The following is a 27,044-nucleotide window of genomic DNA, read 5'->3' as shown; positions in this document are numbered from 1 at the left end:
GCTTTATTTGAATGCTCTCACAACCACACGCCACAAACAGCTTTTAAAGTTTGATGGACAGTGCATTGTGAAAAATCACGTGAAGAAAATTATAGCATTGGTTCAAATACTCTCAACTTGCACATATTCATCACTTTGTGCATTCAGCTTGGATTGGCAAAAAATCCTTTGAGGTTGCGCGCATTGGGAGAGTTTTCAACACTTCACCACACCTTTCATTGCTTCTATTTTCAAGGTTCAACTATCTTTTAATATTTTGTTATCAATTAATTTCCAGATTATGTTCTAATTTTTATTTTCAATTTCTAAACACGTTTAGCATGGAACAAAATGGACGCCTACCCTGGGATATGTCACTACTTCAGCTTCAACACGAACATATCACTCACGACTTATGGGAAGGACGGGAACGAGTTCTTAGACCGAGAAGAGTTGGAGTTTGGATACTAAACAACCAAGACATACTTGATCCCCGTGTCATAAATTTAATTCAACGGACTGGATTTGGACACGCCTTATATATCCCAGACATGGATGTCAACCACTTCCTCATCAGTTCTTTATTAGAAAGGTGGAGATCAGAAACTCACACATTTCACTTCCCCCATGGAGAGACTACTGTGACACTAGAGGATGTAGCCATCCTCCTTGGCCTACTGATAGACGGAGATGTGGTCACTGGTCCCACTACGGTTGAAGACATATTCGCCACCTTCCATGAACATCTAGGTGTCATCCCACCATCGACGGTGATAAGAGGGAACTCACTTAGAGTTTCTTGGTTAAACTTTACTTTCTAACAGCTTCCACCGAATGCAAACAATGAGGTTATTGCTCAATATGCGAGAGCGTACATTCTCACATTGATTGGAAGCATTTTAATGCTAGACACGTCTGTAGCTAGGGTACATGTCATGTATCTACTTAGGTTAGCTGACTTGAATGTAGTCAGGAATTATAGTTGGGGGTCTGCAATTTTGGCCTGCCTATATCATTGCCTAGATCATGGCATTCACCTACGCCAAGAAAATATTGGTGGATGCATGATCTTGTTACAATGTTGGGCTTGGGAAAGGATTACTTCTATAGCCCCACAACTTCAACCTTTAAGTGATCAGGAGGTGGCTGATGGGGATGGTTTCCCTGTCTGTAGAAGGTAAAAAGCTAACTTTAAATTTTTTTTTCTTGTCATTTAACTAACTTGAAATTGCTACATTTTTTTAGGTGAATGAATGTAACACATAGGATAAATCCAACTTCAATTTCAGTTACTGAATTTCGGTTGATATTTGATCAACTACCTACAAGACAGGTAATACTTAAGGTAAATCAAAGCTTTTTCTTTTTTAACATTTCAAACTAATGTCTACAATTTTGTTTCAGTTCTTGTGGAGGCCTTACACTCGACAAGAAGTTAGTCGATTGATTGTGGTTGACATCCCTCCGGTATCCAGAGCAACAGTCCTAATAATTTGCTTCGCCACAGTAGAAATCCATCAAGCGGATAGGGTGATGCGTCAATTTGGTTTAAGACAAAACATTTCGCCTGAGCCGGTTAACCTGGATCAAGTTCACAGGGATGACTTGAGGGGGAGAAATTACAAAGATTGGGTAGGACATCATCACTAGTGGATTGCAATTTGGAATGATCGACAAAATCGGATCATTCAAGGTACACCGTTCAGCATAAATGGCCATTTGCGTGATGAAACACCGTATACGCAGTGGTACATAAACCACACTATCCGTTATATATCTCCATCGACAGAATCTTTCGATGATGAGGTTATTTACACTACAATGTTGTACATCTATTTATCATACATAATTATTCATAACAATAACCATGTTATTTATTTTACAATACGATATGTCACAAGAATCTTCCCAGCCTGCTTCACAACCCTACACTGGCCATGTTGGGTCTTCTCCAGATTTCATACATCATCGCCAACCCTTTTTCGGACAGTCGCCTATGGGTCAGGGTCAAATGTTTGGACATTCACATCCTTAATTTGGCAACCCATCAAACACCTCATTCCAACACGTCCCTTCTTCATATGGTTTCTTCTCGCATCAGTCAAGTTATGGTGCTAGTCCATCACATATGTTTGGCACCACAACCATGACACCACTATCTGCCTATTATCCAGGATCTTCATCATCAATGTCATTCTATCCTCCGCCAATGCCTTCCCAATCACCACAAATTCCGCAAAATGTCCAAAGTCATCAAGATGAAGATGATGATGATGAACCACAATAATAACAACCACCAAGACGTCCCAACAGACCCAGAAGAAGACCAACATGTGGAACTGGAGGACATAGATGACTGTTTTATTATTTTCCAGTAACTAAATTATTGTATTTTATTTTTTAATCAATTTAAAAATATATTAATGTTTATTTTTATTTTTATTTTAATTTATTATCATTTATTGTGAAAAAAAATTAAAAAAAAAACTCAAAATAAAGTCGTCATCTACAAAGATGACTTCACAACGCGCCAAACAAAAACCGTTCCCCTACATGACGACTTTGTTTTTTAAAAAAATAATAAACCGTCATCATGGAGGACGACTTCACCTTCAAAGTCGTCCTCCCCCTAGCGACATAACCCAGTTTCGCAAAAACAATTTTGAGGGACCCTTTTTTACAAATTCGAGTAAAAAAGGACTCTTAAATACAAAAAAGCCTAAAATATGTTATATCTCCATCAATAGAATTAGAACTAGGAGATATATAATATCTGCTCTGATACTATATTAGATATGTATAAGTCATGAGAAGAAAAAAATAAAGAAAAATATTCACAAGAAGTGTTTGATGAAGAGCCACTCAATGAGAGCTTAGGCGTTCATGTTTTTCATATTGATCAATTAGAAACTTGTTCGTTCAATATATAAAATACAATATCCCAAAGGGAAAAGTAAAACCTAAGATATCTCATAATACATCATATTTAATAATAATATTGGAGAATAAAATATATTATATCTCCGTCAATAATATTAAAAACCAAAAGATATATGATATCTCTAACAAATATTAATTGTGAATATATATATATATATATATATATATATATATATATATATATATTTTTTTTTTTAAAAAGTAAAGTAGCTTGTTTTCTTATTTGTATTTATCACATGATATGCATGTAATGGCTGGACTCACCATTAGGAGAGCTGTGATTTGGCAGTTTAGTTTTTAGTTAGTCTTTTATTTATATTTATATATATATATATATATATATATATATATATATATATATAATTATTGTATAGTATAGATATCTATGGTTGAAATTTTCTTTTACTTTTGAAGAATCATTATATCCAGAAAAGTTGTATATACATGATTTAATCTTAAAATAAAGTCCATTAAAATTTGTATTTTTAAAAACACATTTAAAAGAAATCCCAAGAAATCCCAATGTACTGCAAAATAATTGACTATAATGGATACATTTTGCAAAAGATAATATACATAATCACAAAAGTTAACTACTATTCTAGACCTTCAATGACCTTTTCCGGCTACTATACTATTATCACTATTTGTTACTAGCTCTACTCACGTATTAATATATATGATCATTGCATAAGAATAAAATCAATAAACACAAAGAAAGAAAAACATGGTAAGCTAATGTATTTAAAATGAAGAGAACTAATATATATAATATAGTAACATAACAACGTTATTAACTCATATTTGAGTGAAAATTAGTTCTTAGGTTCACTTGGATCATTTCTCCTTATTTTACTACTCAATTACTGAGTAAATATCTTATTTAAAGGCTAACATAAACATTGCATAATTTATATTCATCAAAATCAAATATCACATCAATCCTCATAGCTCTATCCAACCAACTCATTGAAATTTTAGTCCAAATGGCTAAAACAACAACATACATATAGACGTTGTTGTCGGAAGACAAGTGTATTAAATAAACTCGTGAGACTCTAAACATGTTATACTTACTACTAATTTCTTCCTATTTGAAACCATATATATTGATAACTAATCTTCTTTACAAGTCATGATAAGATTAACTTCATTAGCTCTCTAAATATGATTAGCTTCCATATTATACCATACCTTATTCAACTCTCACCACCAAGATATTTTTTCTATGTGAATTGGATACTAATATAGTCAAGTATTTTCCCTAGACTCGTGCCTCACTATCAAACCAAATATAATTCATGAAATCAAATATTATCGAGCAATCATGGTTACAAACCGCCCCAGCACAAAAAGATCCACCGGCCAAAACTAGAAAATAAAGAGCTCTCTGTGTAAATTCCACCCAACGCCTTATTGCTTCCGCCCAGCACCTCCCGACGACACCCAACTCACGCCTAGTGGTAGTAAGTCAAGGACTAGTTTTTCAAAAAGGTTTAAAGTGACGGGCAATGGTCAGATCTTTGCACCCAACAATGCAAACAAAAATAGGAAATAGCAAACTCAAGTCTAGATCCACTGCAACATATCATTTCAATACATACAAGCACACTAAAACTCTATCTACCAATATCATACACATAATCTAACACTATAGCATATCAAAACACACACACATTTATTATTATTAAAAAATTTATTAATGTAATCATTCTTTTTTTCTTTATTATTAATTTATTTATTTATTTAATAAATGATGTGTCGGCTGGAATCAAATTTAAACTTAAGTCTTTGATAAAATATATTATGTTAATCAAAAGAACTACAAGTGAAAATAATAAGAGAGTTGATGATTTGACCTTTTAGATTAATGTTAAAATAGCTTCCCATTCCCACACTCTCTTTTTTTCTCTCTTTCCAACTTGTTTTTTTTTTCTCTCCCTTCTCTTTAAAATTTCTCTTCCATTACTCATATATTTTAAAATCTCATCATAGTTGAGAGCCTAAAGAATATTTTTATCCGGTCAAATTTTTAAACAGAGTTTCGATTTGCTCTAAAAAAAGATTATTCTCCATTTTTCTTATATTTTTTCATCAATAGGTGAGTGAAAAAAGTAATCATCTAAATTTTTATGATGTTTGGATACCTTATTCTAGGTATTCCTAAGTTGTAGAAGTATTATTGCTTGAGTTTTAGAATTTGGCTTTGATAATCTTTTCAGGTATGGGAAGTTCGTAAAAGTTAAACTATTACATGTTTAGTATTATGATGATGAGATCGATGTGAATGTTCTGATAAGAGTTTAATTATTTTTTCTGATTGTGTATATGAAACTGAGATAATGCGGTAGAAATTATTTGTTATAAGTTGAATTGATTTTAAATTCAATTGAGTTTCATGTTAGTTATGCGATCTGTTAATATGAGTAATATTATTTTAAGAGTATTTATAACTAAGTTTTTTTTTTTTTTGGCATAAGAAAAGAGAGTAAAATATTTTAGATATTATGCCGTCAAACCATGCATAAGATCTCTCATATTTCTTTTCATTCCTACGCTTTATGCTTTTTCTTTCATTCCTATTAGGGCAATCTGGGTGTGAAATTCATTTTAAGTACCTGCAATCGTGCGAACTAATCTTGAAACGAATAATCAATTATTGAAATTTATTTGTGACGGGTGGATACCTAGGACAAAAATGTATGACTGTGTAGTGAATAAATCGACGACAACCGTTTTTGTTTTGTATAAGGAAAAACTATCCGTAACACACACGCCTTCAATGAAAGAATCTTTTCAAATGAAACAATCCAACAACGGTTATTCGGAGGACTTTTGTTGCAAAGATGGAAAGGATAAGATATTACAATCCTACAAGATTCAGAGAATTATCTTTCTATCTTTTTCTTCATAAAACAACTTTTGTGCACTTGGATCTCATCACAGAAGCAAAATTCAACCAAAACACTTAAGAATTTGAAAATTGGATCTGTCAATTAAAAGAACACAGATATTTATAAATAAATTAAGGAAATTTTGATAAAAATAGTCAATATTTTTAAATTATTAACAATCATTTGATATTTAAATAAACTTTTACTATTTAATTAAAATGTTTATCTAAATAAAAAATTTGAAAAATAAAATTAATTCAAATTCAATTTATTTTAATATTTTAGAAATTATAACAAAAATTAAAGTAAATATTCATTCTTTTTTTTTCTTTTAATTTTTTTGACATACTTTTCTTCTTAAAATATGCAAATAAATTGTACCGGTGATCGCATATAACATACTTTTCTAAGTTTACTTAAAATATAACAAAAACTTCCGAAAAAATATCACATAAAAACAGTTTAATAACATGTAAAATCGATCTTTAATATTAATCTATTTTAAATAAATTAACATTTTTGGTTGTCATATTTATAATCTGAAAAATGAACCATAAAAGATATATATATATATATATATATATATATATATATATATATATATATATATATATATATATATATATATATATATATTCAAGAATATATTTATCCAAATTATTTGTGAATACCAGTACGAAAAGAAAAGATAAAAATTAAAATCAACTTATATATAATTTAATATGTAATGTGAAAAAACATATTTATAAATTAGTTTTACTTTGTACTAAAATTAAAAAGGCTTAAATACCTTTTTGGTCCTCATTTTCGTAGTGTTTGTTGCGAATGGTCCTCATTTTCACATAATGTTTAAAATGGTCCTCATTTTTAAGAAATGTTTAGAATGGTCCTCATTTTTGCAATTCGTGTTTTATTTGGTCCTTTTTTGTAACGCCGTTTAAATCATTAACGGAGCATTGTACATGTGGCACAATTTGTATTAGGGTGTATTACGTGTACGGTACAGGTGGCTTAATTAGATATTTGGGGATAAATAAGTGAGTTAGGGTTTTGGTAGGGAATGTTTGGGCAGTTGGTGAGTTTTGACAATCTTGTTCCTCCATTCCCAATTGGTATTGTTGCAATCTTCTTCTTCCTGCAATCCCATTATATAGGTATGTTACGATCCCAATCTTCTTCCTTTACCTCTGGTTGTAATCGTTGGAGGCAATCGTGTTGTATCACTTCGTGCACTATTGGTGGTTCAACGAGAAACAAATTAACCCTGATTTGTAGTTGCAGAGAGATGGCTGCTTTGAGGATGACAAGAACTCCAAAGAATACTGGTAGAAAATTTTGGGTACAATCTATTTTTATTTCTGTGTTAATAATAAATTGGTTTTAATTTTTGGTTTATTGATTTACAGAGTGGTGGTTCTAATAATGTGGGCTGCAACTTTTTCAAATGGTGGTGTTGATGAAAAGGATGTCATCATCATGACACAAATGAGGCAGATTAATGATTTAGAAAAGGATGTCCACTTCAATTTCACCTTTCACTTCAACATCACTATTCAGACCACTGGCATCCCCAATCTCTACTTCACCAGCCTCTTCATATGCCTCTACTTCACAACCGTGGTGGACAATAACATTGAACCTATCATCACTCATTGCCCTAAAGTAAAATAAACAGATAAAAAAGATGTATTATTAAGCCTACTTTAACGCAATGGGGGACCACTGCTACAATCAATTACAAATAAAATAATGGGAACCATTACACCAACATCGACAACCGACAAACAAACCAACTAAAATAATACCCCACTGAACCCCACCTACAGACACAAACTACACAAAATCATGGAAGTAATTTAGAAACCATGTAGAACATCACAACAATCGAAAGACAAACAAACCCAACAATAGAATTACGAAAACCCTAACTCACGAGCAAACACAACCCAGAAAACCCTGAACCCACTTACCTCGTTGATGATGATTAACTAGAAAATTGAAATGAAGAGTGCAACTGCAATCCAATGATGAAATGATAAGTATTAGCTGCTTCCTCTGCAAATCTGAACTCAAGAAAGATGAAGATAAAGAAATTTCCCTAGTTGCAAAATTTCCCTAGTTGCAAAATTTCCCCTAAATTGAAAAATTAACGTTAATTAGTCACCTGTACAGTACACGTAACACACCCTAATACAAACCGTGTCACCTGTACAATGTTCCGTTAATGATTTAAACGGCGTTACAGAAAAGGACCAAATAAAACACGAATTGCGAAAATGAGGACCATTTTAAACATTCTGTGTGAGGATGAGGACCATCCGCAACAAACACTACAAAAATGAGGACAAAAAGGTATTTAAACCAATTAAAAAAAACATTTACGTCTCATTTCGTACAATTGATTGACTTTAATTAGAATTTACAAGTATTATTTTTATATGTTTAATTTTGAATATCGAGTCCTTCTCAAAATAAGTATAACTTTTTTCACTTCAAAATCACTTATTAAATTTTATTTTTTAATAAGATTATTTTGTTAATTAATCTACTTTTATTCTCTTAAATTAAAATTTAGAAATTTAGAAATAGTTAGTCTAAATAAGAAAATTGTAATTAGTGTTTATTTTTTAGATAAAATCTTGTTCGATGGAGATAACATAAATTTTTCATAAAAAAACTTTAAATTTACGTAATTTGTAAATAAACATTAAAAATAAAAAATCTCTTACGAATTTTTAAGATTATCACGAAATTAAATGTTATTTTATTTAAAATTACGGTTAGAAAACATGAGTTTCTTGTGAAAAGATATAAAACACTTCATATATGTTGGTTTGGGCTTTCAATTATTTGTCTAAAAAGTCCAACCTACTTCTACTAAAGTCTATGTTGTTTCATTATTTAAGGAGAAGGGAATCTTTTAGGCTAAAAGAGAGTATCTAAGTTGTAAACTTTTGAAGAAAGAAAAGAGAAAAAATCTGTTGGCATGTTTACTTAGTTGTTTTAGTAAAATTATGATTTTCATTTTGTTCATTATTGGATCGAGCTGAAACTTTGATAGAAGATTCACATTATATGGTTTTAATTCTGACCATAGAGATCGTCAATAAGAGGTATAAGATTGGAGAGATCAATCTCGCATTGCTCTATTTTAGGTTTCTCTTTCTTTGTTCTTCATATTTGGGAGTATTATTGCTTTAATGTATTGGTTGGTTATAGGCTCTTGTTTGTGCTTTTGATTTGACTCTCTTGTACCTGATTTGATCTTAGTGAAGCTTCATTTACTAGCTTGTTTTGTTCCTGTAGGTTTTTACTTCTTACATTGAGAGGGTTTTTTCGCATTAAAAATATTGGTGTTTTCTTTTTGTTAGAAAATGATTACTCAACTAATACTAATAATAATAAAAATATGAAATAATATAATAATAATTATTAAATCAATAATAATACTCAGACAATATATAAAACAATTAATATTAATCAGAGATCAACAATTATAATAACAATAATAAATAATAAATAAAAGATAAAAGGTAAGGAGTAGAAATATCCTGGGTTAAGGCACGCATAGCGCTATCCTTAGAGAGAAAACGCCCCTACTGCACAGGGCTAAACAAATACATAGTACACAATCATATGTGTTTCTTATCATATGCATCTCCGAACCTTATGAACACCAATGTCTTAAAGATAATATAGAGAAGAAAAGAATAACACTTTTAAGAATGACTCTAGTGTTTGTTGTCTCTGTTGTTGTTGTTGTATCCTTTCTCATGCACCTGGGTGGTATTTATAGGTAGCAAAAGGAGACAAAAGAGTAAATAAAATATTTCCAACACTTTTGTTGTTATTATTGTCATTTTATTTTTGTTGTTGCTCCTTATAGATTCTTACAAATTTAGGAGAATTATTTTCATGACATATTTTAGCATTTTTGGTTGTAGTAATTGTTTCTACCATCTAAGTGGCATCAAAACTCTTTGGTTTGGGGCTATATTTATTTGCTTGAGTGATGAAGGCAAATACAAATATGATAAATTTAAATGGTACAAATTATCATTTGTGAAAGGAAATGACGAAAGGTTTATTGTTATGAAGAAATTGCATATTTCCGTCTTTTCTATAGAAAAGTTAGATTTCATGTCTAATGAAGAATAAGACTTTGAGCACTAACATGTGTGTTATTTTATTTGACAATATGTAAAAGATAATATTTTTAATCACATTGCTAATGAAACACACATGCTGTAACTTTGTGGAAAAATATTGAGTCTTTATATGTTTTTAATTCAAACAATAATATAATATAGGATAAATCATTTCATCACTCCCCATTCTTATAGAGAAATATCAAATAGATTCCCTTATTTTTATTTGTCTTAATTTGTTCTCTATTTTAAAAAAATTAGTGCAATAAAGTCTTTACCGTTAATAATACACTGCACTAGTAATAGCAATAATAATTTGATTACATTTTAGTTTAAAAATAATTTCAACAAAATTTCATAAATATTTTAATTAACTAAATTTTAAATAAGTTAATTTTTAACATAATTATTTTTTAAAATTTATTTAAAATAATATAATTACAAATGTATTTTATTCTTTTAGATTTCAACTTAACAAAAATTTTAAAAAAATTGTTAAATATTTTAAATAAAGTAATTAAAATTTTTAATATAATTTAATATATATTAACCGGAAATGAAAATCCGATTAACACACTTCTTAAAACTAGTTTTTTTTTTAACTTAAAATTAATTAAATATAACATAATAATTTCATAAATATTTATACAAACTAATATAATGATAAATAAATTTTATTTGGCAACATTTTAATTTAATAAAAATTTTAATAAATTTATTAATTCACATAATTTAAAATTTTTATATAAGATATATGTTAACTGGATTTTCAAATCCGGTCAACATATTTTTTTAAAATAATTTTTTAATTAAAATTTAAAAAAACGATTTATTTAATATAATATTTTTTAAAATTTATGTAAAATTATATAATATTAAATTTATTTTATTCTTTTAAAATTTAATTTAATAAAAGTATTAAAAAATTATTTAATTTTTTAAATAACGTAATTAAAAAATTTAATATAATTTAATATATGCTATGGGAAAATTCGATTAACATTATTTTCAAAGTAGTTTTTTTAAGTTAAAATTAATTAATGTTGATATAATAAATTTATAAATATTTATACAAATTAAATAAATTTTATTTTTTAAAATTTTAATTTACTTAAAATTTGAATAAAATTTATTAATTAACATAATTGAAAATGTTTCTATAAGTTAATATATGTTAATCGGATTTCTACATCCATATTTTCTTAAAATGAACTTTTAATTAACATTTAAGAAATATTTAATTTAATATAATAATTTTTTAAATATTTATTTAAAATAACATAATATAAAATATTTTTTAATTTCAACTAATAAAAATTTAAAAAATAATTATTAAGTAGTTTAAATAACACAATTAAAAATTTGAATATAATTTAATATACGTTAAACGGATGTGAAAATCCGGTTAACATTTTTTTAATTTTTTTTAAGTTAAAGTTAATAAATGTTAATATAATAATTTTGTAAATATTTATATAAATTAATATAAAGTAAAATATATTTTATTTGTTTGGATTTTAATTTAATAAATTATTTTTTTAAAATAATTTTTAATTCAAAAAATAATTATACATGTTTAAATTTTAATTTAACAAAAATCGGATGTCAACATATTTAAATGAAAAAAAAATATAACACGGGATGTTGATATTTGTAAAATAAAGTCAAACACCAAATGTCGACATCTGTAGATAAATATATATATATATATAGATAAATATATATATATATAGATAAAAAAAAAAAAAATATATATATATATATATATATATATATATATATATATATATATATATATATATATATATATATATAACACCGGATGTCGATATCTTTGATAGGAAAAAAAAATAAAGTACAAAATGTTGACATTCATAGAACAGAACAAAGTATTGAATGTCAACATTCCTAGAAGAAAAAAACTTGGGAGTGGGTGGGATAAGCTAGAGAGAGAACAAATATATTTATTGAGGGCAAAGTAAGAATTTAAAAATTATTTGGAGGTGGAGAAGAAATGTTTGGAAGTGCAGGGAGAAGTCCCAAATTGGAATTAGTCATTTCTCGAAGCTTAAGTCCAATTTTGTCCATCAACCTTAGAACGGCTAGATTTAGTCTTTCTAACCAACTTTTGTTAAGTTTATATAAAATTTTAAAAACATTTCATGATAACATCTAAGTTGATTACATAGTTTGACACATTTTTCCTTCAACATTGGCCAGGAAACTATAATGAAATGCGTTTGAAATATCAAGTAACCTCAATCAAATTTGGTTAAAATGACTAAATTCACATCATTCTAAAGTTAGGGAACTAAATTAGGTCAAAATTTCAAAAATGAACTAATTTCAAATTTTACTAGAAGTTAAGGGATCAAAAATATATTTAATACTTTAATAAACAATAATTAAAATAATACAAACATTAAATAAATATAATTCCTTAATTTTATAATGTTAAAAAAAATATTGTATTTAATTTTTAAAACTCAAAATAAATATAAACATACCGTAATAAAATTATTTGAAATTGCTAAAATGCAACAGGTCCACTAATATCGAGTTTATACACAATAAAAATGAAAATTAATATAATATAAAATCATCGAAAAACAAAATATAAAACTTATAAATTGTTATAAATGACTAAATTATATTTTAATAAAAATGATGAAATAATTAAAGTTATAAGTCTTACTAAAATTGATTTTGTATTTATTTAAACTTTTTTTTCATTTTAAATCACAGGTTCAATGTTGCAGTTTTCATTTATCTCGGTTTGGCGGATTCTTGCTGGTTCTTATCGGGTTTTGCTGGTTCTTTTTGTTTTTTACGTTCAGTTTAAATTTTAAAATTGTGGTTTTGAATCTTAACCTTTAATAATTTGATTTAATAGTGATGATTAATTGTTTCCGTGTTCTTAAGTACTGATATAAGATAATAATATCGTCAAAGTTTTAATAAATTGTTTCATACTTTGACAATGTCTCAATATCAAGTTCTCTTTGACAATGTTTCTGACCCCCAAAACTCATCTTTATCAATCTCTTTTCGATCTTTTTGCATAAGAAAATAAACATACGGTAGTTTGATATAGACCACAAATATAAAAAATTCCAAATTCAACAACCTGGTTTTGTCGTAGAATGTTAATGTGAATGCGGTGGGATACTTTTCGTGCATGACCTCTGCATGCTTACGCATCACAATCATACCCTCAAATAATTCCCATGCTTATCACTATAATACTGTTTTTCTTATGACTTTAGTATATGACGATTATACCATGACCTATGCATTCTTACCACATCACAATTGCATGGGTTAATGGCCATTCTTATTTAGATAATTTGTTTAAAAAAATTACTTTTTCACAATTTTTTACTATTCAATATTGAGTTGTACTTCAGCGTTATATTCTTTTTCTTTTATATATATATATATATATATATATATATATATATATATATATATATATATATATATATATATATATATATATATATATATATATATAATATTAAGCTCATTCATGCTTTAATAAAGTATGAGGATGAAATTTATATGAACTTTTCGATGGAAACAAAAATTAATTTCACATATTATTTTAAGGATTAAAAATATACTTAATCTCTTTTTAATTCACAAGAGTAAAGGAAGGAATTATGATGCAACAAAAGAGATATGAGATAGAGGTGTTAGAGATTTTATATACTTAACTATAATTTAGCAACTACTCTCTCAAAGACTAGTTTAGTTAGTAGTATAGAAGAAGGAACTGATGTGCAAGATAATGAAGCCAAGTATAAGAAAATTGTTGATTCTTTACAATAAATTTGTTACCATGACTTGATATATAATTTGTTGTAGGAGTGATATCGAGATACATGTAAAGTCCAAGGGCATCTCATCTCCTAGATGTCAAACAAATTATTAAATACATCAAAAGAACCATGATAAATGGAACTTTGTTTCCACAAAAATAACAAACCAACTCAAAAAATTGAAATCGTTGATTTCATAGACAAATTGTTTGATTGAATTGAACCTGTAGTGCGATATATATAAGAATGAAGTTATTCATTGACAACAAGTTTGCAATAAAATTGTAAAAGAATCTTGTAACTAGCATGTTGCCACTAAATTTCTCTATTTGAGAGATCGTGAATAATATAAGATTGCAGTTGATATATTACAATTAGGAATGACAATGTAGATTCGTTTGTCCCGTTTTGGTCAATTCTATATTTGACCTACAAAAAGTGAGTAAGACATATTTATTCAGCTATTTTTATTGGCCTACTGGCCTACATATTAGTATAAAACAGTCTTAATGTTTTTAATACAAACGGTTTAACAATAATTTTGTTTCAATTTTTCACATCTTTGTTGTACTCATAAGCCTATCATTGATAATAAATTTGAAATAAACTAAGTAAATATAAAAATAAATTATTGTTTAAATTACGAAAAATTGCAATTAAGAACCAACTTAAGAATTTAAATATGGAATGAAAGATTAACCAAATAAAATAAAATAGTTATAGCTAACTTAGAGATTAATATATGTCTTCCAACATCATCTGTTTTGCATTGTTATTCCTTATTGTAATATTCATAATCAAAATTGCATACGTTTTCACTAAATCAATGACAGTGAAAGAATTAAATTTTTGAAAGAAAAATTAAATATTTTTAATGTTGAAAAATTAAATCAATGTTAAGCTATAATTCAATTTTATTCACTTACAATTCTCTTAAATAAATATACAATACATCATGCTCGTTAATTTGTAAGTATTACCAATCAGACAATTATGAACATTGCATTAGATATGGGTGTTTTTCACAAATTTACTTTGTCCTCTCTTTTTCTCTTCCTTATTGTGTTCCAATATAATGAATAGATAATTTTTTATAATAAGATAATAATAATATTATTATTATTACGACTATGATGTCTTGGTAAATAATTAGATAGGTGATGTTTTCGTGATTTCGGTTCATGACGTTAATGCCATGAGCTCTACATGCTTACGGTATAATAGCCCATTTTTATTTACTTAATTTGACTTTTTCTGATTTTAGAATGTAATCAATAGCCAAAATGGATACATACTAAACTATTTTTTTGTAAATACATGGACAATTTGTCGTTGAATTAGTCCTTTGACTTGCCATATTAATTGCTGTTTTATAGAAGTTAACACGTTTATTACCAAAATGAACTCGAATTTTCTACTCATTTTTTGTAGTGCTTCTATTATTTCTTCAAATTACATTAATTTTAATATCTTAAATGTATTCACAAAATTTAATGTATTAAAATCAATATATTTTGAACATATAGAAATATTAAAAAATCAGTAATAAGGCCGAAATATTTCATCTATTTTAGAAAGTTATTGAACAAGATCTATTTACATTTTAATATGTAATAAATACTAAAATAGGAAAAATTATAATTGTACATTTATATATTTTTTATCATGGTTTTTAGATTCAGCTCAGTTTTTCTTCTTTTTTTTTTTTCTAAAAAGAGCTTAATTTTATAATTTGAATTTTTTTTCTCAGTTTAGAGTTAATAAAATTGAGCACAATTTTTTAAACTACTTTTGTTCACCTGGATATACAGTGACTTTTTTTAATCTTTTTACAGCTTGCCACTTTTTTCATGCATTTTCCTAACCACTTCGAAAATTATTGTGGAACTTCTATTTTTGTCATAGAAGATAGTTTTTGCAACAGGCCAATGCATCATGCACCACTTACTGTTGCCACCATTAAGCATTGTTTTATATATTACGTTTAAAGAATATTCATAACTAGAATCTATTTAGAAGAGTCTCTTTTTAATGATTTTAAGAGAACAAAAATAAAGAGAAATTATACAAGAGAATTCTTATAAATTAATTTATGTATAAATTCATTTTAACTTATGAAACAATTAATTTTAACTTATGAAATAATTAATTTGAATTTTTTCTTAGTTTTCTCCTTATACATCCTTATAGAGAAATTCTACCAAGCATATATAAAATGTTTTTGTTGCACTATTAAATATTTAGGTCCTACATATATTTATCAACAACATTCAACCGTCGAAAATGTTGGATGAAGGGATCCAAAAATTCAAATTACATCAAGTCATCGATTGAAGGTGACAGCTCAAAAAAATAATAAAATTATATATATGGCTATTAATTTACCTGCAAAAAGAAAATCTAGGTAATCTTGACATTCTCTAGTTACAAATTTTTATTCACATCGAAAATCTTTCATTAAATGAATTTTGATTTTTTTTTCTCCATAATATATATATATATATATATATATATTAATTTACAATTATTAATCTTCTATAACAGTTAATATTTCACGTATAAAAAAGTTATATACGGGTGTGGGTCCCTCCTTGACTACCGACCAACTAATTCATCATAACAAAATGTGTTCATACTTAAAAGGATATTAGCGTTCAACGAAAGATAATTTAAAGCTGTATAATTGACAAAAGATTTCATCCCTTGTGAAAATATTCCATCAATAATTTTCTATTAAAATATTCATCGCTAACTAGTGAAAGAGATAAAATTTGTAAGGTATATTTTAATGGTTAGTTCACAACAAAGAATTTTTATAATTATAGAACGGAAATAGTTCATTGATAAAATTAAATTTATTAATGTTTATCATAGATGAATTTTATTAACGAATTTTAGAATTTGAATTAATGAAAAAATATTTTTTGGTAATAAATATGTAAGTAACTTTGATCGATTTATCGATAAATTAAAATTTATATTATTGATGAGTATTTTTGTCAACAACATACTTATTGGTAAATTTTTGTTGGTAACATATATTTCTCATTTTGGGTTTTGACCAATTCTTGTAAAATTTGTCATTAAAATTTATCAACAATAATTTATCTTAAAATCAGTTAACAAATTCGTTATTAATTTATAATTTTATTATCATCAATTTTTTTTATCACTAACTATGTTAATAAGAGCGACAAATTTATCACCAAGTCTGATGAGATTTTTTTTTTTAAATTAAGTTAGATGGGTGAGAAGAAGGAGAGAATAATAGAAAAACAATAGAAGAAGAAAAAAATAAGAAGACAAGGAAGAGGAGAAGCTGAAGTTGGTGCTGGTAGCAGACCAATGGTGTTGGCGGCCACGACAACAATGGAAGCTAGAAGTGAAGTTGGAGGAAGAGGAATTGAAGGAGGTGGTGTAGAAGATGGTTGACGCGACAAAGAAACAACAATGGTGGAGGAGAGAGGTGGAAGAAGAAAAATAATAAGAAAAACAAAAGGAAAAAGAAGAAGACTCAATCACAATATTTACTGACAACCAAAATTTATCAACAATTATTGACAAATATTTACCAACAAATATTTTTCGATGAATTTTAGGTCGTCAGTAATTACTGATGGATATTTATTGATGAACTTTCGGTCGTTGACAAATTTTTTGATCTGTCAACAAAATTTAGTATTTTATTAACGAACTTTTAGTTTTTAGTAAACTCGAATTACCGATAAATTTTTGCTATTCCTTTAAAGATTTTGTCCATCATCGATAATTAATAATTTTCTTGTAATAATTTAATGTTTACATTTAAATGTTTATGCATTTTAAACATTATAAATTTGGACATTTAACATTGTGAATGAATATTAGAATTTATTTGGTTAACAATTTTCTTCTAGTTGTTTGGTTTGTCATAAAATTCATTCGCATCTCCAATATATTTTTCATCTTATCATGACATTTATGCAATTATATTCAAATGATGTATGTCAATTAAATATTTTTTATGTCTCACATTTGAATATTTCTATTCATTTTTAATATTTTTATTTATTGTATATTTTCCTTTCGAATGAGAATGTTTAACACACTCAATTTTATTGTTTAATATTATAAAATTTTCATTTACTAGGTAATATAAAAAAATTATCTTTTTTACTCTGTTATTATTAATTTTTGTTTCATTTAAATAACTCTTTTGTTTCACCAAAGTAATTTTCTCTTATTTCTCAACCATTAACTATGTTGATATTTGAAAAGTTTTCTTATATCTCTAAGGTATTTTTCATCTTATCATACCCTTAACTATACATATGTTTTTCTTTATGTGATTTCATTCAATAGTCTCTCAAATTATTTTTGAGGCACACATTTGATAAAATTTTCATTTTTTTATTTGTTGTTTATTTTTATCATGTAGAATACTATTTTGATATATTTTATATAATTTTTTTTTCTAACTCATTATCAATCATACTGTATTTTTGTCATTATAATCGTATAAATAAATTTTATTTACTATAATATAAAAATTTAATGGAATTGTCATGATTTTTTTTATCATCATCTAACATATATTTAAGTTCAAAAGATACACAAGATCTATGTTAAAATTTTATCATTATTATTAGTTTAATATTTGTTATTTGCATGATTCTGATGAAGTGATGTATTATATCTTTTATTTTATAAAAAAAGAGTCATTGGAACTTAAAAAATTAAAATAAATAGACATTTAAAATATATTTTAATTTGAATATTTATTTTTCTTTTATATTTTTTAAAAATATTTTTAAATGTTATCAATTAAGGCCCATTAATGTTTGTAAATTTAATAAATATTTGTTCTCATAAAATTTTATTTGGTATTTTAATTTGAAATGTATACAATTATAATTTCTTTATAAATATTTGATATCGAAGAAACAATCATCCTTTTAGTATTGAACATTTTATAATATTATGTTTCACTTATTGTAATTTCTTTTATTATTTTATAAAAAATAATTAATTAATATTGAAATAATAAGAAAATTAGTACGGCTATGGGTATGAGAATATACTCGTTACCCGATGAGAATGAGAATGAAACAAAAATTTGATACTCGTTAAGTTTTGGTATGTGGATGAAGATAATTTTTTTTATATAGAAATGAGTATGAGATAGCGAAGCTTATCCTTATCCCACCCCGTTGGCATGAGTAGTTGGGGCGAGTATAGAGAGGGACAAACATGCATATACATCCATATCCTCATCTTTATACCAATTAAAAAATTGAATATTATTTTTATTCATACTCATTCTCATTCAATGTAGTATTTTTCATCAAAATAGACATGAGTTCAGACAATACTTAGACGAGTTTATTTATAATCTCTATTAAAAATTGATTAATTAACTTAAACATAATAATTTTAATTTAAGTTATTTTAATCAATAAAAACTTTGTTTAATCTATTAAAACATAACTAAATAGTTTTAAGTGACTTAATAAATTAATTTAACATATAATTTTTTTTCTCTTTTTAGCTATCTTCTTTTCATGGATAAAATTGAATATTTATTTTCGTTGTTTCTATACAGCATCTAGCATTTAACATTTAATGGTTAATGACAATGAAAATGAGAGTATTTTCATAGATGATGACGTTCCTTTGTTTCAATTATCTGAGGAACATGAAAAGTTGAAAAAGTGAATAATCAGTACAAAAAATTATAAAGAACAAAAGAAAAAAGAAAAAAAAAGCTGTATGGACATGCGAGAAACCGGGAGGAAAAGAAGAAGAAAAAAACATATAGATGTAACACATGTATACGTAATAAAATATTTTGATAAAGAAAGAAACATTTTGAAATGTTACAGGCGTCCTTATTTGATTATTAGTGTTTTATTGTTTTATTTATTCTTTATTTAACGATAAAATTTATTAACAGCAATGAAATTATTTTAATTTCATTCTTTTAAAAATCTAATTGAAATAACTATCTTTATTTTATTTTATTCTTTTAACTATTTATGACTTAAGTGAAGCAAAGGTAAGAGAGAGTTAATTTTCAGTACGAACATGGACTTTGGTGGATATGGATGTACTCGTTAAAATGTGTGGAGGTGATTCCATGGAAAACACTGAAACATGATATAATCTTATGGTCAATAGTTGGAGATTAAGATATTTAGATGATTTTTTCAAATACTGTGCCTCATTTGAGTGGTTTTCAACAAACGTATTTTTGACTTTCTGTGGAGGAATAATTATTATTGCCAAATGCCAATGCCTAACAAACACAAATTGAGGACTTCCTAGTACACAATTTTACTTTTTTATGAATTTTAAAAATAACTAAATTAATCTACAACTTTATTTTTTGCATCAATCATTCTAACATAAATAACTCCATAAGTTTTCATAACTACATTACTAAAAGAAGAAGTATGTTATTATTATTTTTTTTTAAAAATGATTTTTTTCTTTTTAAATTTCAAAACTAAAAATTAATATGTTTCTAGCACCGAATTGTAATTAAATACTTCAGTTTTAGTGGTGATAGATAATCCAGAAACTTTAGCCCACTTGTGGCCATAAAAAATGTCTATTAAATAGAAACAAAATAGCCTAATTTATTATCAATTTAAATAATTAGATTAGATTAAATTTATACCTATATTTTCTAAAAAAAAACAGTTTGAATTTTATAAATATAAATAATTGGATTGAAATTTATTTTCTGAAAAACATATTTTGATAAATTCAAAATAACATTTTTCTCAAAATCAATTTTAAATTTAAGTAATTTAAATAAATGTTGGGGATATTATATATCAAATATATGAAAACACAAAAAAACATTATATGAACCGATATACCTTTAATTTTGCTATATATGACATTAAATGTTAAACTCTTAGATATTTAGCCATTGGACTAAAGATGTATACCAAATATTATACCTAATTTTCTAGAACATATCTATCACTGATTTTCTGTTAAGATTATTAATTAATTGGACAATTTTATGAAATATAAAATATTCTAATAGTTTTACATTTCATTATGAAATGTGTTGGAAGTTCCATATCGGCTCGAAATAAGTATATATAAGTGAGGTGCAAACCTCATCTTACAAGTCGATTTTGTGGGATTGAGTTAGACTTAAAATCCATTTCTAACATGGTATCAGAGAGCCAAGTTAGAGTATATCCTAACGAACTTTCTTGGACATTCTATTTCACCCAGGCCGCTAATGGACCATCCACTAATTTCTAATCTAACGCACGAGATGAATGTATATCAACGGCGTGAGGAGGTGTGTTGGAAGTCCCACATCGACTAGAAATAAGTATATATAAGTGAGGTGCAAACCTCACCTTACAAATTGGGTTCATAGAGTTGAGTTAGACTTAAAGTTCAATTATAACAAAATGTATTAATTTTAAATCATTATATATTTAAAATCATCTTTTCAAAAATGTTAATTTTAAAAGTAATATTAAGCTGATTTATGAAGATGTAAATTATTTTCTTTTAGAAAAAAATAATTTGAATTTAAAACCCAATTTAATTCTTTAGGTGTGAATATATAAAATTCTAAACTATTTATGTTAGATGACTCGATCGCAATTCTCTACTTATGCGTACAAATCTTAAAATATATAAAATTCTAAACTATTTATATTAAATGAATTTCATCCATGTCTAACTCAATCGCAATTCTCTACTTATGTGTACAAATCTTAAAACACTTAGTCAAACAATTAATATTTTGGTTTACCGTTAGAAACTTTGATGATAAAGAGAATTAAGATTTATGAACATCCAAAGATTATTGATTAGCTAATAAACACATAAAACGTGTTAAATTCATTTTTTTTATATAAACTCTCTTAGATCATAGGCCTTCTGTTTATCTTTGTTTTTATTTTTACTATATATACTATGAAAACACATACATGGTTATGGTTGTGTTTGTGTGTTCGTATTTTTTAATTTTTAAAAAAATTTAAATTAAGATGAATAAAAAATATATAATTAATTTTTAAAATAATTTTTAAATATAAAATTAAAAAAATAAAATAAGTATATAAAAGATATTTTTAGAATAATTGTTGAGACAGAAAAAGATTTTAGAATAATTAATTTTTTAAAATAATAATTAAAGATAAAATTAGAATAACGAAATATAAATACAAAAGAGAATATTTATTTATATATATATATATATATATATATATATATATATTAAACTTATGTAATTAAAATTAGTATAAAGAGATTACTTTTATTTAAATATAATAGTTCCTATGACCTATTTAAGATTACTTTTTAGAAAAATGAATTGTATTTGTACCAATATTTTATAATACAATTTTATTTAAATTATACTTTAGTGTAAGTACTTGATTTAAATTTATATTTTAAAAAATTATTTTAAGTAATCTGGTTTAAAATTTTAAAAAATAAATCTATGAATACCATAATAATTCACAAATATTCTTTGGAAGGAGTACCATAGAAATATTGGTGGATGGGTATAATTGGCTTTCCATGGCACAAGCAATTCTTGATCCACAAACGGTGATATTTTTGTCTAGTAAAATGGACACAGGGCAACCTTGAATGAATGATGCCAACATTTTCTTCAAACAATCACAAACATTTATATTCATACTTCGTTTTTTTTATTTATTTATTTAAAACACATTTAAATCTAACATAAAAAGTATATGTAATTTAATTTGGTTCTATTAGATTGAAGAAAAATAGTTAAAATCAAATTAAACCAATATCTCGTGATTTAGTTTGGATCAATTTTACTATTTTTAGTTTCTAATTTTAACTTTTTCTCTTTTATGGAATGTTTTTATTTATTTTTTAAATTAAAATATAATAATAAAAAATATGTTATTCAAAATCTGATATATTAAATAATAAAATAATAAAATTAAATATTCAATATTTAAAATAATATATTAGTGAAACTAATAATCATTCAGAACAAAAAATTAAGAATAACTTAAACATATAAAAATACAACAACATATCATTATGATAAATTTGACTAAATCACAAACAAACATCATCTCTTTAAGAACATTTTCTAAACTTTCTCGATCTTCTTTCTAGATTTTTGATTCCATCTTTCATTTTTTTAAGGTCAAAGTCTATAGTACCGGTCATTGTTGAATTGTTATAACCTATATGATCAAAGTCTTAAACGGGATAAGTTCATTTTTTACTCTTCTTTTCGGTCTTTTAGTAAATTAGATACATGTCGGGGTTGTTAGGTTTACATTGTCGTCTAAAGGCTTAAGATGAATATCTATTTAGTAAGAATTGTTAGGATATGTTCAGATCATTGATATGAGTTTTGTATGTGCATATATTGCATCCTTTGTGAGTATATGCCTTTAGAAGCAATATAGTTATCTGTGATAAAAGCTTACGATTAAGGTAAGGAAAGTTAGCTTATATTATATAATATGAATCCTGCTTGATGAATGGATTGTGATGAGAATGCGAGATTCTTCGTAATCTCTGACATGTATTTTAGTATTTTGAATTGAATTGATGTTATTGAGTGTTCAAATTAAATGGAAATTGCTATCTGTGGAGCTGACTAGTGATAGCAAAGATTGTTCAATTTTCTCTATTTGAGGTTTATTTTGAACTAAACCATGGTATTTTGAACTAAGAAGATATTGAATTGCCTATATAAATAAATTGGGTAATTTGTTATGGTTAGTCAAGGTCGGAACATTGGTACCATTACCTAGAATCGTCAGGCGCTGAATGAAGATTTGAAGTCAAAGAGTTCCAGTGGTTCACAACGTCGAGCGTCAATTAGGGTCCATTGTGCGCTATTGTGATTTAAAACCACAAAGAGCTCAGGGATCTATGTCATTAGGCGCTTATAGACACCGTTGAGCACTACAGGTTAGCATTGGGTGCCATAAGCATTACATTGTGGAATTAAATTTCAAGAACCTCTAAGGGCTAAGAACGATGGATGTTAGGTAGTTTTTTCTAAGCGTTAACAATTATATTTGATAAATTAACATGTGTTTAGAATTTGTAATTATGCATATGTGTTAATTAATTGATAATAATGGATGGTTTAAATGTGAAAATTTTGATGTAGTGAATGTTGATGTGATAAGAGTGTAGTGGCTTTTCGAGGAGAAAATGTCACTCAACCAAGTTTAGGGTGTATTGAAGGGGGATTCAAGGATGTTCCTATAGTAGAATTTGATGAAAAAGAAACATTTCGACGAGTTATAGTGAATTAACCCAGTCATGGTGATGTGGACATATGTCCTAATATATTGAGGGTGGGGTAGAGCATGGTTAGTAGTCGCCAAAATCTACCGAGTGTTCACATGATAGGTGCATAATCTGAGTTTATTCAATACAATTCAGAGGTAAAGTCAAATGTCTAGGTCTTGAGAGACAATGAGTTGTGATGATTGAGATTTTATTTGTGGTTTGTTATAATTACATTAGCTTACCTTGATGTCTTTTGTGTTGTAGTTTGCCCGCTTGGTATGATTGTATGTTATATGTGAGCAAAGTAGACTACAAGTAAAGATTTGTATAGTAGTAAGATTGCTAATGGTCTTCTTAGATAGAATAATTGTTGCTTAGCTACATAACTTTTTATATTGTATAAATCTTTCTAGTTAACAATATATTAATTATTATTTTTTCTTGGATTTTCTCATGGAGAATTGTAAATAGACTTTATTAGTTATGAAAAAGAAGAAGTTAACACAATTTTCTAAGTAATAGTAAGTTAAATATTTAAAGTACTTTTGCAAATATAAATAGAATAGAATCATTGATAGAACTCAGACAAAAAGTGTAAGGGGCAAATTATATCTTTTATATATAAATTATTTTTTTAATTAAAAAAGGTTTAGATCATTTTTTCTAAATACACATGATAATAGAATCCAAAAAAATATGACAATAATATATATGAAAATGTAACATAAAGTTTATCATCAATCATAATATATTAAAAAAACAAAAGTTAAATTTAGTTGACGTAAGATGCATTTTTTTTCATCTTCATCACAAACATTTCTCTTGAAAAAATAATCAATTCTTTTATTCTTTATCATAATTTTTATAATATAAATTTGTCACCTCTCACTTATTTAGGAAAAGATAAAATTATGAATATCCCAAATTAAATCTCAAAACCTAAGACTCAATATTTTAAGAAAATTAACAACTTATAAATGATTAGTTTCCCTTACCTTAAAGTAGATTCCTACCAATGTTCTTTCCTCACACAACTTAAAACTCTAAAATAGCTCTATCTACAAAAAGAGAAGGTTTGATCAACAATTAGAGCATGATTTTATGATTTCTAACATATAGAGATTATCATAGAGAGTAGAAAAATCACATACAAGCGGAAAACATATTGTTTCAAAAATTAAAAAAAAAGGGTAAAAAATAAATTTACTCAAAAAAAGAAATTGTTCGATAAAAAATATTCCTTAACTTTTTAATTTTATTGTGGTGCAATTTTATTTTGAAAATGACAAAAGATTGATGGTGAAGATTGTGATAGAAAGAAAAGAAGAGCAAAAGAAAGAAACCAAAAAAGAAAGTAAAATAAATTACAACAAAGAAAGAAAACATGACTTTTAAATTTTGAAAAAACTATTTTAAACTAAATTAATATAAATAAAATAATAATATATAAATATTTCTTTTTAAAAATTTAAAATTAAATTAATATAAATAAAGTAATAATGTATAAATATATTTTTAACTAAATTTTCAAAAAAATATTTTAAACTAAAATAATAATATGTAAATATATTTTTAAAAAATACATAAAAAAATGTTGGGTAGCCATGGCTCCCTGTCAAAGGGAAGGTCCAGTAGAATACAGATAGGTTCAAACAAATATCCACTAATACTTTTTTTTAACATTATTTTGGTGTCTCATTTTTTCAATCTTGTGGTGGTGATGTTGATCATTCCTATATTGGTGATGTTGGAATTGAAAATGATGCTAAATAGGTGGAATAACAATGGTCAACATCAGAACAGGGAGAGACTCTAAAACTATATAATTCAAATTAAATTTTAGATAAATTAATTGATTCAGATGATAGAAAAAAATTAAATTAATTGTGTAATATAATAAATAAGTAAAATATTTTTGATTAATTCTGAATAAGAATAAATATAAATTAAAGCAGTGATATAATTTAATAGTAGTAATTATTTGATAAAATTGGAAAGGATAATTAAAATTTAATATTGTAACGTTAATACCCAGATGTAATATATATATTTTATTTTTAATTTAATTATTATTTAAGAGATAATTACTTATACTTAAATTTTGATAAAAAATATAAGTTTAATATATATATATATATATATATATTATAATCTTTATATTTTATTTTATAATCTAAATCTTTCTAATATTTAGAGAAGATACCGAATTTAATTTATTAATCATTATTTCTTTAATCGATGTTCTTACTAAATAAATTAATTTATATTTTCAAATCGTTAGTGGAAGACCTCCACAACCTCTTGAAATACATAAACGGTACAGTTAAATTGGCATGGATCAAACATTTAGTAACTCACTTTTTAATTTACCATTTCAATTTAATGTTCTTTTAATTATCTTTTTTTTCTTTACTTTTATTTTATTAGTATAATATGATGATATAAGAATAATTAAAATAATAAATTAAAAGGATCAAAATATCATTATTCATCGACATAATCTTTTATATCTCGATACATAATCAATTATCTAATTAATCATAATCAATTAAAACATTAAAGGACCAACATTTATTTTAAATTGTTAAAATTTACAATACCTTTTATAATTAATCTTGAAATCTTATAAAATATCTGAATCAATTTAAAGTAAAGGTTTCATTAAAATATATTTTAAATTATCATTATTCATATTTTTAAATTATTTTAAATCATTTATTATTTCAGATTTATCATATTAAAATTTAAAACAACACTTCTTGATTTATGATTATTATTATTTTTTAAGTTGTCCCAAAGAAGGATAAATAATAAAATATATTTTCACCATGAAAAGTGTTTACATATTTCTTTTTCTCTCTAATGGATATATGTTATCGTGCTGATTGATTGATCGTTTAAGTATACCCACTTTAAGTATATACACGACAAAATTTCTTAAGAAAAAAATTATAAACGTACACTTATATGGTTTCATTCTTCATTTGGACTTAATATTTATT

General features: G+C 25.8%; 1 protein-coding gene across 1 annotated transcript; it reads left to right on the top strand.

The window, feature by feature from the left end:
- The first annotated feature begins 320 nt into the window (after positions 1–320).
- On the top strand, positions 321–2,266 carry LOC114175470 (protein MAIN-LIKE 1-like). The gene is made up of 5 exons (XM_028060224.1): positions 321–749; positions 804–1,156; positions 1,246–1,312; positions 1,384–1,611; positions 2,081–2,266. Exons 1-5 carry the CDS (start codon positions 321–323, stop codon positions 2,264–2,266), a joined length of 1,263 nt encoding a protein of 420 aa, XP_027916025.1.
- Positions 2,267–27,044: the final 24,778 nt, after the last annotated feature.

Source organism: Vigna unguiculata, chromosome 3 (genome assembly GCF_004118075.2).
Source record: "Vigna unguiculata cultivar IT97K-499-35 chromosome 3, ASM411807v1, whole genome shotgun sequence".
Taxonomy (NCBI): domain Eukaryota; kingdom Viridiplantae; phylum Streptophyta; class Magnoliopsida; order Fabales; family Fabaceae; genus Vigna; species Vigna unguiculata.
This window is presented reverse-complemented; position numbering and strand designations above follow the sequence as displayed.